This window comes from Hylobates moloch, unplaced genomic scaffold (genome assembly GCF_009828535.3).
Source record: "Hylobates moloch isolate HMO894 unplaced genomic scaffold, HMol_V3 SCAFFOLD_9, whole genome shotgun sequence".
NCBI lineage: Eukaryota > Metazoa > Chordata > Mammalia > Primates > Hylobatidae > Hylobates > Hylobates moloch.
The window spans coordinates 5190469-5205895 of record NW_026652284.1 but is presented as its reverse complement, the minus strand read 5'-3'; the positions used below and the strand labels follow the sequence as shown (position 1 = coordinate 5205895).

Below are 15427 nucleotides of genomic sequence, written 5' to 3'. Positions count from 1 at the left end.
GTCACCCTGGCTGAGCACCAGTTCCCATCCTTGTCCTGGGTGCTGAAGTCGAAGGCAGGCCTTGGATGTACCCGCAGGGCTCCCCCGCCTTGTCCGCTCCCCTTGGAAATAAACAGGACCGTGCAAGAGGTTGCTGGTGAGAGCGTGGGACGGCCCGGGGGTGGACGCTGGGATTTGGATGCTTATTTCCAGGTCGGGAGTGGAGAGACCTACACCATCGGCTTGCAGTTTGTGCCTAGTCAGAGATTGGGGGAGGAGGAGATCCTGATCTACATCAATGACCATGAGGACAAAAACGAAGAGGCGTTTTGCGTGAAGGTCATCTACCAGTGAGGGCTTGAGGGTGACGTCTTTCCTGCGGCACCCGGCTGGGGCCTGTCTGTGCCCCTCCTGCCCTGCAGGCCGTCCTCCCTGCCTGTCCGCAGCCTTTCACTTCAGTGCCCACCTGGCTGACCTGTGCACTTGGCTGAGGAAGCAGAGACCGAGCGCTGGTCATTTTGTAGTACCTGCGTCCAGCTTAGCTGCTGCTGACACCCTGCAGGCCTGGGTTCCGTGAGCGTGAACTCCGTGGCGGTGGCGGTGGCTCTGGCTCTGTTGCTGCCATCTACCCATGTGGGGCCCTCGTTATCTCTGTTGCTCAAAATGTATTTTATGAATCATCCTAAATGATAAAATTATGTTTTTCTTACTGGATTTTGTACAAACATAATCTATTATTTGCTATGCAATATTTTATGCTGGCATTATATCTGTTTTTTTAAATTGTTGAACAAAATTCTATACTTTTACACATCTTCCCTTGGCAGTTTTCTTGAGTGCCTGCTGGTGCAGTGTCAGAGGCTTCCTGTCTACAGCACAAGCCCGGTTTCTCCTTGAAGAGACATGATGGGGGCCAGTCAGGCAGCCCATGCCCTGTGTCCTCATGGAGAGGCCGCTCAAGCCTGCCCTGGGTGGGGGCTGAGACTCCGGCTCTGAGACGGCAGCAGTCGGGTAGAAGTGAGGGGCGGCCGGGCTCGGTGGCTCACGCTTGTAATCCCAGGACTTTGGGAGGCCGAGGCGGGCGGATCACGAGGTCAGGAGATCGAGACCACGGTGAAACCCCGTCTCTACTAAAAATACAAATATTAGCCGGGCGTGGTGTCAGGCGCCTGTTGTCCCAGCTACTCGGAGAGGCTGAGGCAGGAGAATGGCGTGAACCCGGGAGGCGGAGCTTGCAGTGAGCCGAGATCGCGCCACTGCACTCCAGCCTGGGCGACAGAGCAAGACTCCGTCTCAAAAAAAAAAAAAAAGAAGTGCGAGGGGCAGAGGGTCCTGTGCCCCTGAGTGGAGGGTGGGCCGCACCCAGCTGTGGTTGCAGAGAGCTCATGGCCCCACTGGTCCTTGCAGTGAGGCACGGTCCTCGTTTGCGGAGATCAGTCTCGGCGGGTGGTCTCTGCTGCCTCCGGATGCTCTGATCCTGACGCAGTCCCCGTCCTTCAGAGAGAAATTTCACTGGCACTATAGTTGGACCCTGAATGTCAGAGCTGTGGCTTTTTCCTGCGTCTGTGCCAGGGGCAGAGGGAGAGTGGAGATGCCTCCTAGGGCAGTGTGTTTGTATCCGCGTGCTGCTTCTCACGAGACAGTCTGCCCTCCCTTCCCACGCACTCTCCAGCCGGACAGGACTGGCCGACACAGTTTTCTTTTGAGGGAGCTGGATTTTCTCATAGGCCCCAAGGCTGAGTCCTCGGCAAGGGAACAATTGTAAGATGTCCAGTCCTCATGGAAAAGGCTCCGGGGAGTCCAGGAAGCCACATGCCAGTTCCATCCAGCCCTGCCCTCTGGGGTGGAGAGTCCTGGTGGGCCCTGCAGGCTGGGGCCCAGTGTCCGGCCTGTGCTTGCAGGATGTCCATGCGGAAGCAGAAGCCACAGCAGCGAAGGAGATCCATCCAAGGGCTAGAAAACCTCCTGTGGATGTGTCCCTTCAGCGTTTGTAAAGCTGCAGTCTCCCTGCTTTAGAGTGCCTGCCTTCTAGGGGCTGCTGGAGACGTCCATTGGAGGCCATGGAGGTCGTTGGTTTACTCCCTCACGCCTTCATCTGGTACCACATGCCTGCTGTGGTCTCCGCCCTCTTAGAGGCTCAGGAACATAGGGAAGGCTCACGGTACCTGGGATGCTCAGCTGTCGCCTTCCCGGAGTGGGAAGGAAGAGGTGTACCCTCCCACAGGAGGATGGAGGTTGGTGGGGGCTTCCCACGAGTCGATCGGAGTGGGTGAATAGGGGAGGGGAGACCTGGGCAGACAGCAGTGGGAGCTGAGACCAGGGGCCGGGGGCATGGTGTGCCCAGAGCCCTAAGGAAGGCCACCAGGCTGAGAAGCCATCCCTGATGCAAAACAAGGTCCTTTGAGGCCACGAGGAGGAGTTTTATCTGTATCAAAAAGCGTCAGGAAGCCTTTGAAAGGTTTTATGCAAGGATGGGTGTGGGGTGTGATCATATTTGCATTTGGGTAAGATGGGGGCAGTAATGTGGAGAATTAATCGGAGTGGGCCCAGATGTAGGCAAATGAGAGGCTGCTACAGTAGTTAGGAGGGAGAAGATGGGAGAATGGACGGGAGAGGCTGTATTTTGTTCAGCTCTGAGTGATTGAAAATCCAAAATAACAGTCTTAAACAAGGCGGCCATTAATTTCTCTCACATTTAAAAATCCAGGTAGCTGGTGTAGGGCTGGCGTGGAGCTCCACTGTCACTGTGCTCCCGTCTTTTTCTGTCTTACTGTTGTGCTGTTCTTACCACGTTGCTTCCACCTTGTATCCTGAGATGGCTGCTGCAGCCCCTGCCATCACCGCTCCATTCCGGTCAGTGGGAAGCTGGGGTGAGGGGCATAGCTCCTTCTGAAAAGTTACTTTCCGGAAGCTGGACCCATTTCTCTGCTTGCATCCCTGCGTTCGTTTCCTGTGGTTGCCTAGGTTGGCCTCTGTCCACGCCAGAGCTGGCTTGGAAAGACTGAAGGGGCGAGGTGGAGGCTGGACTCCAGGGGGAAGGAGTCACTTAAGATGTTTCTGTGTCTTTGCGACATGTACCTGTGCGGAGTAGTGGTATCTCTCTGGCTCGTCCCTGTCGTCGTCTGGGTTGGGATTCTCCATGTTGCTTTTTCTTGAAGGCGGCCTCTGAATTTGCATGCCTGCCTCAGGGCAAACGCTGAACAGCCAGGGATCCCAGCTTGTCTACACCCTATGCTGGCTCAAATGTGTGCAGCCACGATACGAAGCCGTCTCTTCGAGTCGGATGTCCGGGCCTCTGGTCACAGTGTCACCTGGCCAGAGCCTCCGAGCAACCCGGGTGCCTGGTCACTTCCCTGGCAGCTCTGTGTGGAGAAGGCACAGCTGTGATTTGCTGGGTCTCATCACTGCAGGCACCACCTGGGCAGCCCACCCATCCCTGTCCACTCCATCTGGCTCTTGCCCTGCTCCTGCTGTTTCCGTCGCACCACGTGAGGGCAAGGCCTGCCCTGTTAGCTTGCTGCTTCCGCAGTGCCACTCCGCTCTCATTAAGGGTTTGGGGAATGGCGGCCACTGTGATGGGTGCTGAGTCGTGCGGGCAGGAGGCTCCTAACAGGTGCCTTTAAAGTAATGTTGACGGATGTGATTATGAAGTTATTATGTCCCATTTGTTCCTACGGTCTTGCTGGGGAGGGTGACTGGGACCATTTTATCCTCCCCTTGCAGAAGACCTTGGTCAGATGCATAGTACTACAGGGGAGGCAGGATCCCAGCCTCTCAGACATGAGGCCCAAGCCCGAGATGAGCCAGGGAGGACTCTGGTGCTGGAGAATTAGGTAGGCGAGGCAGGAGGGTCTGGGGCTGGGTCCCTTTCCCAGGCCTCTGGGCTGTTGGGCTGCAGGTCAGTGCGAGGGCCTGGGCCGGGCACCCCCTCATGCTACAGAAGCCACCCCAGCGCTCTGATTGCGGGACCCCACGTGCCTCAGGCAGGGATATGCTTAGAGCCATTGGTCCCACGGCCACATCTGTGGGCAGACAGTAGGGTGGGAGTGAAGGGTGAACTCCATGGGGACAGTCGATGCCGTAGGTGACCATGGCAGGTGACTTCTCGAGATCGTGGATAAGGAAACGGGTCCTTCTGTGTTCCTAAAAGGTCTCCACACCCCACAGACGTGGGCAAGCGTGGGATAAAGGTGGCCCCTCCCTAAAGGTAGCAACCCCTTGTTGTCTGCCATTTTTGGCATGGACCACATGGACCACATCCCTTAGCTCCCGCGTCTCTGCCGCGAGGCTGCAGGAGGAGGTTGGGATTTTCAGTCTGTCAGGGAGGGTGCTGTCGCCTCTGCTTTCCTGGGCTGCCTTCATCTCTTCCACTGTGGCCAAGCTGAGGATGCCTCCTGGACTTTGCCCCAGCTCCTGCACCTGAGGTGCTGGCGAACCTAGACAGGAACATCCTGCTGGACGGGCAGAGCTCTGAGAAGGTACTCCCGCAGCCCTGGGTGCCTCCTAACAGTGCGGGGGTTCTGGCGGCCTCATCAGAGGCCTCGGGGAGGGGCGTGGGGTGCTTTCACCTCCGCCCCCTCCATTTCCAGATGCACCCAAGAGCTGGCTGCCTCCCCTGCCCCTGCAGAGAGATGCTGCCGGCTCTGAGGGGCCTGCTCTTTGTCACGTGGGTTTTCCCCCTGGAAGACCAGGGAGCAGCTGCTTTTCCTGGAGAGGCGGATCCCCCAAGTCCATTCGGTCCTTGCACGGCAGAGGGGCCTGTGGCGCTCCCTGCTCGTGTCTGGTCTATAAAGCAAGGACTCAGGCCCTTCAGCTGCTCCGATGCCCCACACGGCGACAGCACAGAGCTGGCCAAGCCTCCAGGGCTCCCACCTGTTAGAGGTGCTTTGGTAACATGGCCACCACCCCAGCCTGCCGGGCTCTCGCGTCTGCGTTGTCAGCCCCATGGCACAGGAGGGAACCACAGCACCAGATGCAGGAGGTGCCCCCCAGGCTCGAGGAGCAGGCAGCATGTGCCCTCCTGGATGGGACCAGGCTAGCCTGTGGGCTGGAGGACACAGGGACATCCCTCGAGCCCACAAGGAGAAAGCGGCCTGGCCTTTGGCAAGAGAGACGCCATCAGCCAGCGAAGCTCCATTTGCCACATGCTCCTCATGCCTTCATTCAACCCGAGTGTGGACAGAGCGCTCCCCTGTCCGGGGTAGACGGATGCTGCCCGCCCAGGACCTGGCTTTCTCGGGGGCCCAGATGATCACATGGGGACCCGTCACGGTCTGCTGGGCGGCGCTGAGGGTCTGAGGGGAGCAGGGGGACAGTGTGAAGAGGGCTTTAGTTCGGAGGAGGTCGCGCCTCTCTGCGTAGGAGGCAGCTGAGAGAGGATGGAGTGGCAGGGGCCCTGCAAAGGGGCAGCGGGGCAGGGGAGGCTGGTGAGGGGCCTGCAGGGCTGCGCCAGGGCAGGGGGTCGTGTGGGCCAGGGGAGGAGCTGGTGGGCTGGAGTGGACAGGTGCTGTGTCCCGTGAGTCCCCCGGCCCTGATCCCGGCCCTCTGTCAACATGGAACCCAGTCCTCGTGGGGGGTGGCGATGCTGTGGCTGCCTCACTCCCGTCCCGCAGACCCCACTCTCAGTGCTTGTGGCGCGCGTGCCTCTTGCTGGCTCCGTGGGGCTGGGTTGAGGCCTGGGACCCCTCCACAGCTGCCCACCCCAAAGGGCTCCTTCCGCCCAGGGTGGGGTGGCCTGAGGGCTTGGGCCAGCCGGTCAGGACCCCATGCCTTCCGCTGCTGGCCTCCAGCCGGGTGTGATCCTGGGTGTACCCTCGCCTTCCATGAGAAGAGGCATCTTGGGGAGGGGTCTCTTCTGGGCACAAACCCCAGGTCGAGCCTGATGCGTGCTCTGGGTTGCAAAACACTGGCCTTGTCCCTTCCTTTATGAGCCCACGATGTCCTGTGCCGAAACCCGAGGCGTGGGCTGGCGTGTTCACTCACTCCCAACTCCCCTCTTGCCAGTCGCAGGTCCGGCTGGGCAGAGCCGGGATGCCCACGTGGAAGCTGGGCCCTGCAGCGCTTGCCCGCGGGGACAGGGGTGCCTGGGACCCCCCCCGATGAGGGCACCACGCTGAGCTGCTGCTGTCTCCGTGCAAAGCCGCGTGCCTTTCAAAGGAGCCGTTATCATTCCCATCACGGGCATTTCTCAGCTGTGATTTCGTTTCTCCCGCCTGCTCCTCCCTCCTCCTGCCCTTGTTGAAAGCTACTTTTCACTAAATGGAGTCAAATGCAAGCCAGACGAACTGCTTTGCATTTCTCATGTCTGATAATGATTTAATGCTATGTTTGTCTGTATTTAGAAATAAGGCACTTTTTCAAATTGTGGCCTCAGGTTCTAAGAGGGTGGGGAAACAGCCATTATTGCTTCCACGATGGCCACTTTTTCTCCCGTGGACGGAGGCTCTGTGGCTTTCACCCCAGCAACCTTGGGTAGCACTTACTGGGAAGTGTGCTGAGGCCTTGACAGAGAAAGAGACAGAGGGCTCAGGAGCAGCTGGTGGCCTGCCCACGGGAGGTACTCAGGTGGGTCACTGTCTTGCACAGCCCAATCACAGTGGGGTCTCCCTGGCCCCAAGCAGGATGCCGCCCTATAGACGGGAAATGAAGAATGTAGACCCTTCCTGCCTGGAGGGCACCGGCACTCCACCTGCCGCACTCCGCTGGTGATGCCACGCGGGCCCCACTGGCTCTCCTGACCCCAAGCGAAAGCCAAAGCCACGCCTGAGCGGGTCCACGGGAGGCTGTGCAGGGCCTGGGGGTTTCTCTGCAGGTCGGGCAGATCCACCTCGGGCCAGGCCCCTGGGTTTCAACACTGCTCCTCACCTCTCTGAGGGGGGCCTGGGAAGCCCCTTGCGGGTGGGGTATGGATGACTGAGGAACAGTCACCCCAACTTCAGGGGTCGAATACTGTCCCTGCAAAACTCACATACACTCAGAACCTCAGAATCCGGCTGTTGGGAAGAGGGTCTTTGCAGATGTAATGAAGCGAGGGCTTGAGATGAAGTCGTGTTGACTGGGCTGACCCTAAGCCCAGGGAGAGTGTCCGTATGGGACAGAAAGGGACACGTAGAGATGGTTCCGTGGCGACAGAGGCAGAGGCTGGAGAGAGCCATAAACCAGGGATTACCAGAGCCACCGAAGCTGGAGACACCTGGGTCAGATTCTCCCTCCAAGCCTCCAGAGGGAACCCACCCTTCCCTCACCTTGATCTCAGCCTTCTGGCTCCCAGGGCTATGGGAGAATAACTTCCTGTTGCTTCGAGTCACCAAGCTTGCAGCAGTTGTTTATGGCAGCCTCAGGAAGCGAACACAGGAGTCGTGGGACCCGCAGCTCCCTGGAGCTCCTAAAGAGTCATATAACTAGCAAATCAAGGTTCCTAGACCTGGAGAGAGAAGGTCTGGTGTAAGTCTAAGGAGTGACCCCATCGACAGGGTGACCTTTGGTGTGTGTAGAGAAGCCCCTTGGGTGGCCGTCCTTGGCCACGAAGGAGCCGCGTCATCCTGGCTGGTCAGCCGTCCTGAATTGAGTAGGGACTCCGGGTTCTCAAGGTAAACTTTATCACAAGAATTCAACCTTGAAATAGCCACGTGCCAATGTGAGTTTCTCCTGGAGGCAGAACCTCTGGGTGGGGGCTGTACCCACATTTAAGGGAAAGAAGCAACAGCCCCTGCGTGTGTGACTCACACGGACCCAGGTTCTGAGATGGCTTGTAGGGGCTTGAGGGAAGGAGTGTGGTCTCCAAGGCCATGTGGGGCCCTGGTACCAGGGTTAGTGCTGTCCACACTACCCTCCTGGGCCACCCCGGGCTTCACTTGCCCTCACGCCGCCCTCTCGTCCAGTGCTCATGGCAGCTGCTGCGACTGTCAGGAAACACAGACCTGATCCTGTCACCTCCTTTGCGTAAACCTTTCAGAGGGTAGGACGCAGGCAAGGATCCTCTCTGGGGTCTGCAGGCCCATCCTCTCCTGGCTCCATCCCACCCTCTCTCACTGCTCACGCCTTGCTTGGGGCGCAGGGCTGGGCTGCTGCGTGCTTCTGAAGCCTCTCTGTGCCTCGGTCTCCTCCATGAAGGTGCATTGAGCTGACCAGGTAAGAGCTGGGTGCAGCAGGTCCCATGTGGTGTGCTGCAGGACTGTCCCTGATCATCTGCTGCCCCTCCTGCCTCACGCCATCTGACTGGCAGTGTCGCCATGGGAGGGTGTCCACCTGCATGCAGGTGTGGCCGATGGGATGTGGACAGAAGTGACCCAGCCTTGTCCCAGCAGGCCTTTTCCCTCTGCCCCTAGGGTCCTGTCTCTGCAGGGAGCTGAGAATGGGGTATCTTTAATTAGCATTCTCTTCTCCAGCCAAGCCAGCCTCCCTTCCTGGGGGGACCCTGTCCTCCCTCTGTTGAGCCATCAGCCTGCAGGAGGCTCCATGTGGCTGGGTCCTGCATGGAGGTGCCCCAATCCTCTGGGCTCTGGGTGGGCGGCGTCCTCTCTCAGTGCTCTTCCTCTGCCTCTGGAACAAGAGCAAGCGCCGGGGTCAGGGTGCTGCGTGGGCAGCTCCCTGGGCAGTGAGTCCTGGCCCGTGTCTGTGGGGAGTTCAGGACAGGGGAGGGGTCAGCCTTGTGCGGCGTGCTATGAAATTCGGGATCTTCGAGGGTATCTGTCAGGCTTCTGTTCACATTGCTGACCCCCCACAGTGGTCCCCTAAATGATCCATCATTTAAAATTTCCCCCTTAATTCTGCTTGCTGGGAGCTCACATGAACTGGCCCTCTGTTTTCACACTGGATTTGCTGGACTTTCATTGGACCAATGATATTAGAGACCTTTTGTTTGCAAGGGACAGACACCCAGCTCAAACCAGCATAAGCCAGAAGGCAGCTATGATGGTTTCTCATACCTTCTGGGGAAACTCCGTCTTCAGGCATGGCTGGATCCAGGTGCTCAGATTCTGTTGCCAGGAGCCCATGCCCCTCCATGCTTTTGCTCTGCCTTTTCGGTGTCAGCTCTGCTGTCAGACAGGCTCTCCCCTCAGTGCAAGGACAGTGCCAGCTTCAAACTCCTAGTTATGTTTTTCTGGAGTGAAGGGCCCAGGCTTCACTCTCTGTGCCTCTGGCTTAGTTATATGTCCAGCCCTGAACCTGTGGCTCTGGCTTTCCAGCCCTGGAGCAAGAGGGTTGGTTGGAGTGGTTAGAGAGCGTGGGGGAGGCTGCTCCCTGGGGGCTGTTAGGGAAGAATGGGGTTGGGGGGATGGGGGAATGCTGGGCAGACCACACCCACCGAGGTCTGAAGTGAGCTTGGAAGGGGAGGCGTGTGCTACAGGGTGGCTGAGGTCTTGTGGACTCACCTCTCTGCCTCCACCCCCAGAAGAAGAGCAGATGCCATGTCTGTCATTGGTTCCTTTACTATCCCTGCCCCTCAGGGGCCACTGCCGTCATGGAGTGAGATGCAGGCAGGACAAAGAGAGTCCGTGGACACTTACAGGCTGGGAGATCCCAGCCTCGTCACACAGCCATCGCCTGCACAGTGGCTGGATGCTGCTGGCCATGTCAGGAGCTGAGTGATGTGGGGCCCTGTGCACGCAGGCCCTGAGGAAGCACCAGACTCCCCTGTGATCTCCTCTGTGGGGGAAGGGGGTGATATGGTCTGGCTGTGTCCCCACCCAAATCTCTTCTTGAATTGTAACTCCCAGAATTCCCGCATGTCATGGGAGGAACCTGGTGGGAGGTGATTGAATTATGGGGGTGGGTCTTTCCTGCACTGTTCTCATGATGGAGAATGAGTCTCACGAGAGCTCATGGTTTAAAAATGGGAGTTTCACTGCACAAGCTCTCTCTCTTTGCCTGCTGCCATCCATGTAAGATGTGACTTGCTTCTCCTTGCCTTCCATCATACTTGTGAGGCCTCCCCAGCCACGTGGAACTGTAAATCCATTAAATCTCTTCCTTTCGTAAATTGCCCAGTCTTGGGTATGTCTTTATCAGTAGCGTGAAAATGGACAAATACAGGGGCATGTCCCATCCTTTCCCCTCTCAGTCAAGAGTCTCCGAAACCCATGAAATCATGTGCAGAATTCTGTGTGCAGAGAAACTTTCATGGAGGTTGGGGGGATGATCTGTAGCCTTCCCCAGACTCTCAAGGCTTAGGGCCTGCAAAAGGGTGAGATTTTGAGAGGAGACATCTCTGCTCAGAGCTGGGCCCTTGTGCAGCCTAAGCAAGTACAGTTTCAGGAAGATGCTCCTGGTTGCTGGACAGGCTGGAGAGCTGGCCATGTGGGCTTATCTGGGCCATCCTTGATCCTGCTGGAGATTTGCACACCATGCTCAGCAAAAATGAACCTTGGTGATCAGCCTTCTGGTGGTCTGCACCTGCTACTGTCTTTGGAGGTTTTGCCATGGCTCCTGATTGTCTCCTGCCATTCCCCCACCCCATGGCAGACACAGCACCCTGTGAACACACCAGTCTGGGCAGGACCTCCAGTGGCTCCCACATCATTCAGCTGGAGTCCGTAGGATGGCCTCAAGCCCCAGCCACTGCTCCCACCTTCCCTCTGCTGACTCCTCCCCTGGTCTGTGGCTCTGGCCACGTGTTTCCTTGCTCATCAAATGTGTCCAGCAGGCTGCACCTCAGGGCATTTGCACGTGCCTTTCCCTCTGCCTGGAATGCTCTTCCCCCAGGTAGCCACATGGCTCACTCCCCGACCTCAGTGGGGAAGGAGCTTGGAATGCCCTTCCATCTGAGAGGCCTCCCCTGCATCCCACTACCCAAATCACCTTCCCTGGGACTCCTGTTCTCCACAGCACCTCTCAGCTACTTCATGTCTGTCCGCCTGCCCCACTGGAGTTTGTCTTTGTTGCCTGCCAGAGGCTCTCCAAGCATATTCCTGGAAGAACTGAATGTTGCCAATTTAGCTGCCCCCCTGCCTGGAGTCCTCTGCTGCCTGACAGTCCACAAATACCCTCCTGTCAGCCTTGGCTGCCACCAGCCTCCCCCACCAGCCCATGCAGGCCACTCCTAGCCAGAGAGAGGGCCTTCTCTGCACTCTGCCTGGAATCGCCCGTGTGGCCGGCTCTTCCTTCTGTGGTAGTGCCTTCTAGAGAGGGCTGCCGGGCACCTGTCTAAGGGAGACATTTCCTGGGATAAGTCCTGAATGTGGGCGTGGTGTTCTGTGTTACCCCTGGGGCTAGCTGTCTTTGATGACTAGGTTGTGGTGGGGGTGGCATGGTGCGCTGCCTGGGCTGGGCCCACTCTGCCTGCTGTTCTGCTCTTGAGCTCCCAGGACCCCAAGGCCACCATGGGGATAAGCCCACAAGAACCTACCAGGGGATGAGAGACCACGTGGTTGGAGTCCCAGGTGACCCAGCCATCCCCTCAGCCCGTATCAGCCCCTGCAGATTGCAGATGCTTGAGGTGTCCAGCCACCATTGCCACATCCTGTCTTGGGCCAAAAGAACTGCCCTGCTGAGCCCAGCCCAGATGCCAACCCACAGAGCCATGAGCTAAATGAATGGCTCAATGTTGTGAGCCGCTGGGGTTTGGGGTAGTTAATGACACAGCAAGAGCTACTGCTGCCCCAGCCTCAGGTGGCTCACGCTGCCTTCTATTGCTCTAAACTCAATTCACATTGATTTGCTTACCTGCTCACTTATCTGTCTTCCTCGTTAGAATATCAGATTCAAGAGGACATGATCTTTGTCACCACTGAATCTCAACAATACTAGGGTCTAAACAAATAATAAGAGTTCACATTTATTAAGGATTTACAATACACCAGGCTTTGCTCTGTGATTTAATATTTTAATCTCTAGCGGCAATAAATGGGTCAACCCATTTATTAAGTAGGTACTTGTATTCATTTGTTCTCGCATTGCTGTAAAGAACTACCTGAGACTGGTAATTTATAAAGAAAAGGTTTAATTGCCTCACGGTTCCACAGGCTGTACAGAAAGCACGGCTGGAAGGCCTCAGGAAACTTACAATCATGGTGGAAGATGAGGGGGAAGCCGCTGGCATGTCTTACACGGCTGCAGCAGGAGGAAGAGGGTGAAGGGAGAGGTGCTACACACTTTGAAACAGCCGGATCTCCTGAGAACTCATTATCACAACAACAGCAAGGGGGAAAATCTGCCCCATGATGCCATCACCTCCCACCAGGTCCCTCCTCCAACACTGGGGATTACAATTTGACACGAGAGTTAGGCGGGGACACAGAACCAAACCATATCAGCACTTACTAGGTGTGAAGTTGAATGAATACATGCATGCATGGATGAATGAATGTGCCTCTCCCTGGCCAGACTGATGCCTTCCTGAAGGTTCCGCTGCCCTTTGGGAGTGGCAGGGGCTCTGTCCCCAGGCTCCCACCTTCAGGCCATCTGGAGCAGAAGGGCCTGAGGCTTACACTTGGTCTTTTCTCTAGGATGCTCTTCCCACAGCAAAACTGGACTTTCAGCAACTTCAACTAGCGAACAGCTCGAGCCATTTGACATTGGCCAGGAGAACTGAAATCGGGGGCCCCCGCAGAGGCTTCCAGCCTGACCCTCTAAGCCGAGCAGAAATGTTCACTGTCTCCCTAGCAAGGAAGCCCACAGAAGTTGCCTGTAGGGTGGAAGGGGGCCAGGAGCAATGGTCATTCAAAATTACTCTCAGTTCTATCCCGGAATCTTCCAGTAACCTTGGTGGGGGGGGGGGGGCACTCCTGCAGTTCTCCTAATTAGATGTGGGATACAAAGTGTTTTCACAATTAGAATGTTTCTGTTCTGAGGTCATCAGATTTTTTTTTTATGGAGATAAAAACATAATTAGCTGAGTGCCTCTTTGGAATGCCAGTGACCGTGGGGGTGGCCTGGGGTTGCTGAGCCCCGGGAAGCTGCTGCCGTCATCCTGAGGTGCTGAGGCCAGGTAGAGTCCAACCCTGCAGGGCCTCACTCCAGGCCGGGCCAGCTCTGGTCCTGTGACAAGGGAGTCCTTCAGGGAGACTTATTCAAGCCAGCCATGGAGCATCATCTCCTGCTGGCCACGTTGTGCTCACATGTAATTTTAGAAATATGGATTCTTACATGTTTGTTCCTTGCTAAACTAAGCGTTTGTTTTGATCTTTTCGTCATCCCCCAGTCGGTACATGGCTCTGACTCTGAAGTGGAATGCTGGTGCTTTTTTTTGGCTTCTGGAGGGGCGTGTGACATCGGTGCAGGTCAACACAGGGCCAGATACCCACAGCTGGATTCCAGAGCCCATGACTGGCTCCAGGCACTAGGCTACCTGCCTCCGGTGACCCAGAGACCTGGGGGCCTTGGGAAGAGGGAGGCCCGGAAGTAAATGCACGGGAAGGGGTGGGACTTGTGCAGCCCGGGCTTCTGTGGCAGGGCTGGGGACAGAGCTCACCTCTCTCCTGGGTGCTCATACCCTGAGGCGAGGCCATCCACAGACACAGAAAAAGGAACTCGGCAAATTTTTACCCTGCCTGCTTCCCAAAAACATCACCTCTAGCATTGTCAGTATTAGAGGCCCCGCCTGCCCAGTGACGTGTTTAACGTCCGCAGTACCCTGACCATGTAAAGGTAGCATAATCACTTGTTCCTTAAATAGGGACTTGTATGAACGGACCCACGAGGGTTCAGCTATCTTTTACTTTTTACCAGTGGATGATCCCAGAGAGCCACGGAGTCGACAGCGCTGCACCCCTACCCCGGCCTCGTTATCTGCTGTTGGCGACGGCAGCATGACCCGCTGAGGACGCCACTGTACACCCTCCCCTCTGAGCGTGTTGCTGCTTTACTCAGACACGCCAAGGAGGGATTAGTTCAGGTCAACAATTTAAACAAATATTTAGGCTTGCCTCTACCCTGGCTGATTAATTCAGTTAGCTGGTCATCTGTCAGTGAGCGTCACACCAGTTAGTCTGAGGATCAGTTATTTTAGATCAACTTTGTTTTTAAAAGGAAGAAATGAGATTATTTTTAAAGAATGATTTTTTTTTTAAATAGTGAAGAAAGTGAGCATGTGTGATTGTCCTCAGGGTCAGTCAGCCCTTGCCATGTGAGTGCCTGTGTGTGTGTGTGTGTGTGTGTGTGAATGTGTGTGTCAGTGTGTGAGCGTGTGATAGTGTGTCAATGTGTATGTGTGTGTATGTGTTCGTGTGTCCGTGTGTCAGAGTGTGTGTCAGTGTGTGTGAGAATGCGTGAGTGTGCATTTATGTGTGTGAGTGTGTGTGTGTGTTGACATCACATTTTCCTCGGTGGGTTTCATTCCCCCTAGTTCTTGGATCCATTCCTGTGTGTCTGCAGCTCAGCCTCTTCTAGAAGTTTCCTGTAAGCAAGATTGCCCTGTTAAGAAACCAGCTGTTTCAGGTTGGGTTTCCCAGAAGCAGGTTATTTGGAAGATGGGTCGGGAGCATAAGTAGGGACCAGGGGTGGAGGGAAGGGAGTGCGTGGAGGGCACGTCTTCAGGCTGCTTCTGCTCTGGGCAGTGGCTCTGTCTCATCCCTGGGAGCTCTGGGCAGTGGGCCCCTGAGGACGGGGAGGGTGGGTCTTATCCTCCAGCTTGCTCCGTAACTGGCTGCTCCTGGCGGTGTCCTCTGCCCTCCTGCTCCCTGGATGCTGCTGGCCTTCATGCAGGCTGGAGAACCCTGGATGGTGAGGGGAGGCTTCCCCGGTGGGATGCTGGCCTGGACCAAAACAGTGGGTGCTGCGGGGGTTTGGACAGGGGACTGACAGGGTCTGCTGTGATCTTTGTTTCCTTTTAACTTACAGCTAGAGCAGGAGAGCCAGGGGCCTGGATAGCCATGCCCGGGAGGAACCTTCCAGTGCGTCTCATGGCCTGCAGGCCACCGTGCTAGTGGGCTTCATCTCTGGGGCTGCAGAGGTGGTGCACAGACCACCCTCAGCTACGGCTCTCTCACACAAGTGACAATGACAAAAGCCCCTCCAAGCCACTGACATGCAGTGTGTGGCTGGAAGCAGCACCAGGCAGGCTTGATGGGCAAGTCCGGGGCCCCCGTCATTGAGCTTGGCTGTTTCCCAGACACGCCAATTCCTTCCCAAGCACATTGAGTAATTAAAGCAGAGACTGAGCCTTTGGACAAGGTTGGTGAATCAGAACTCCACATAGCTCTGCAACTGTCAGCAATCTCAAAAGTGCTGCTGGCTGAGCACCCAGGGCCTGGATCATGGTAGATGCTCAGTTGATATTTGTCAAAGGACAGTTGCCGGAACAAATCCTTCCATCTTCTGTGGCTGTTGTGTTATTCAATGTCTTAGTCTGTTGGGCTGCTGTGACAGAATAGCAGACTGGGTAATGTATAAACAACATACATTTATTGCTCACAGTTTGGAAGCTGGGAAGTCAAAAACCAAGGTGCCAGCAGACTCGGTGTCAGTGGAGGGCTCACAGCTGGTGGCTTCTCGCCATGTTCTCATGTGG

At 56.3% G+C, this 15427-nt stretch overlaps 1 protein-coding gene across 1 annotated transcript in view; it reads left to right on the top strand.

Moving 5' to 3' along the window:
* The window catches only part of NPHP4 (nephrocystin 4), a 139537-nt gene extending 138744 nt beyond the window's left edge, over positions 1–793 (top strand). Inside the window, exon 28 of the mRNA XM_058444381.1 lies at positions 193–793. Within this exon, the coding sequence (XP_058300364.1) occupies positions 193–333 (141 nt within the window). The 3' untranslated portion in view covers positions 334–793. The remainder of the gene's footprint in view (positions 1–192) is intronic.
* The last annotated feature ends 14634 nt before the right edge of the window (positions 794–15427 follow it).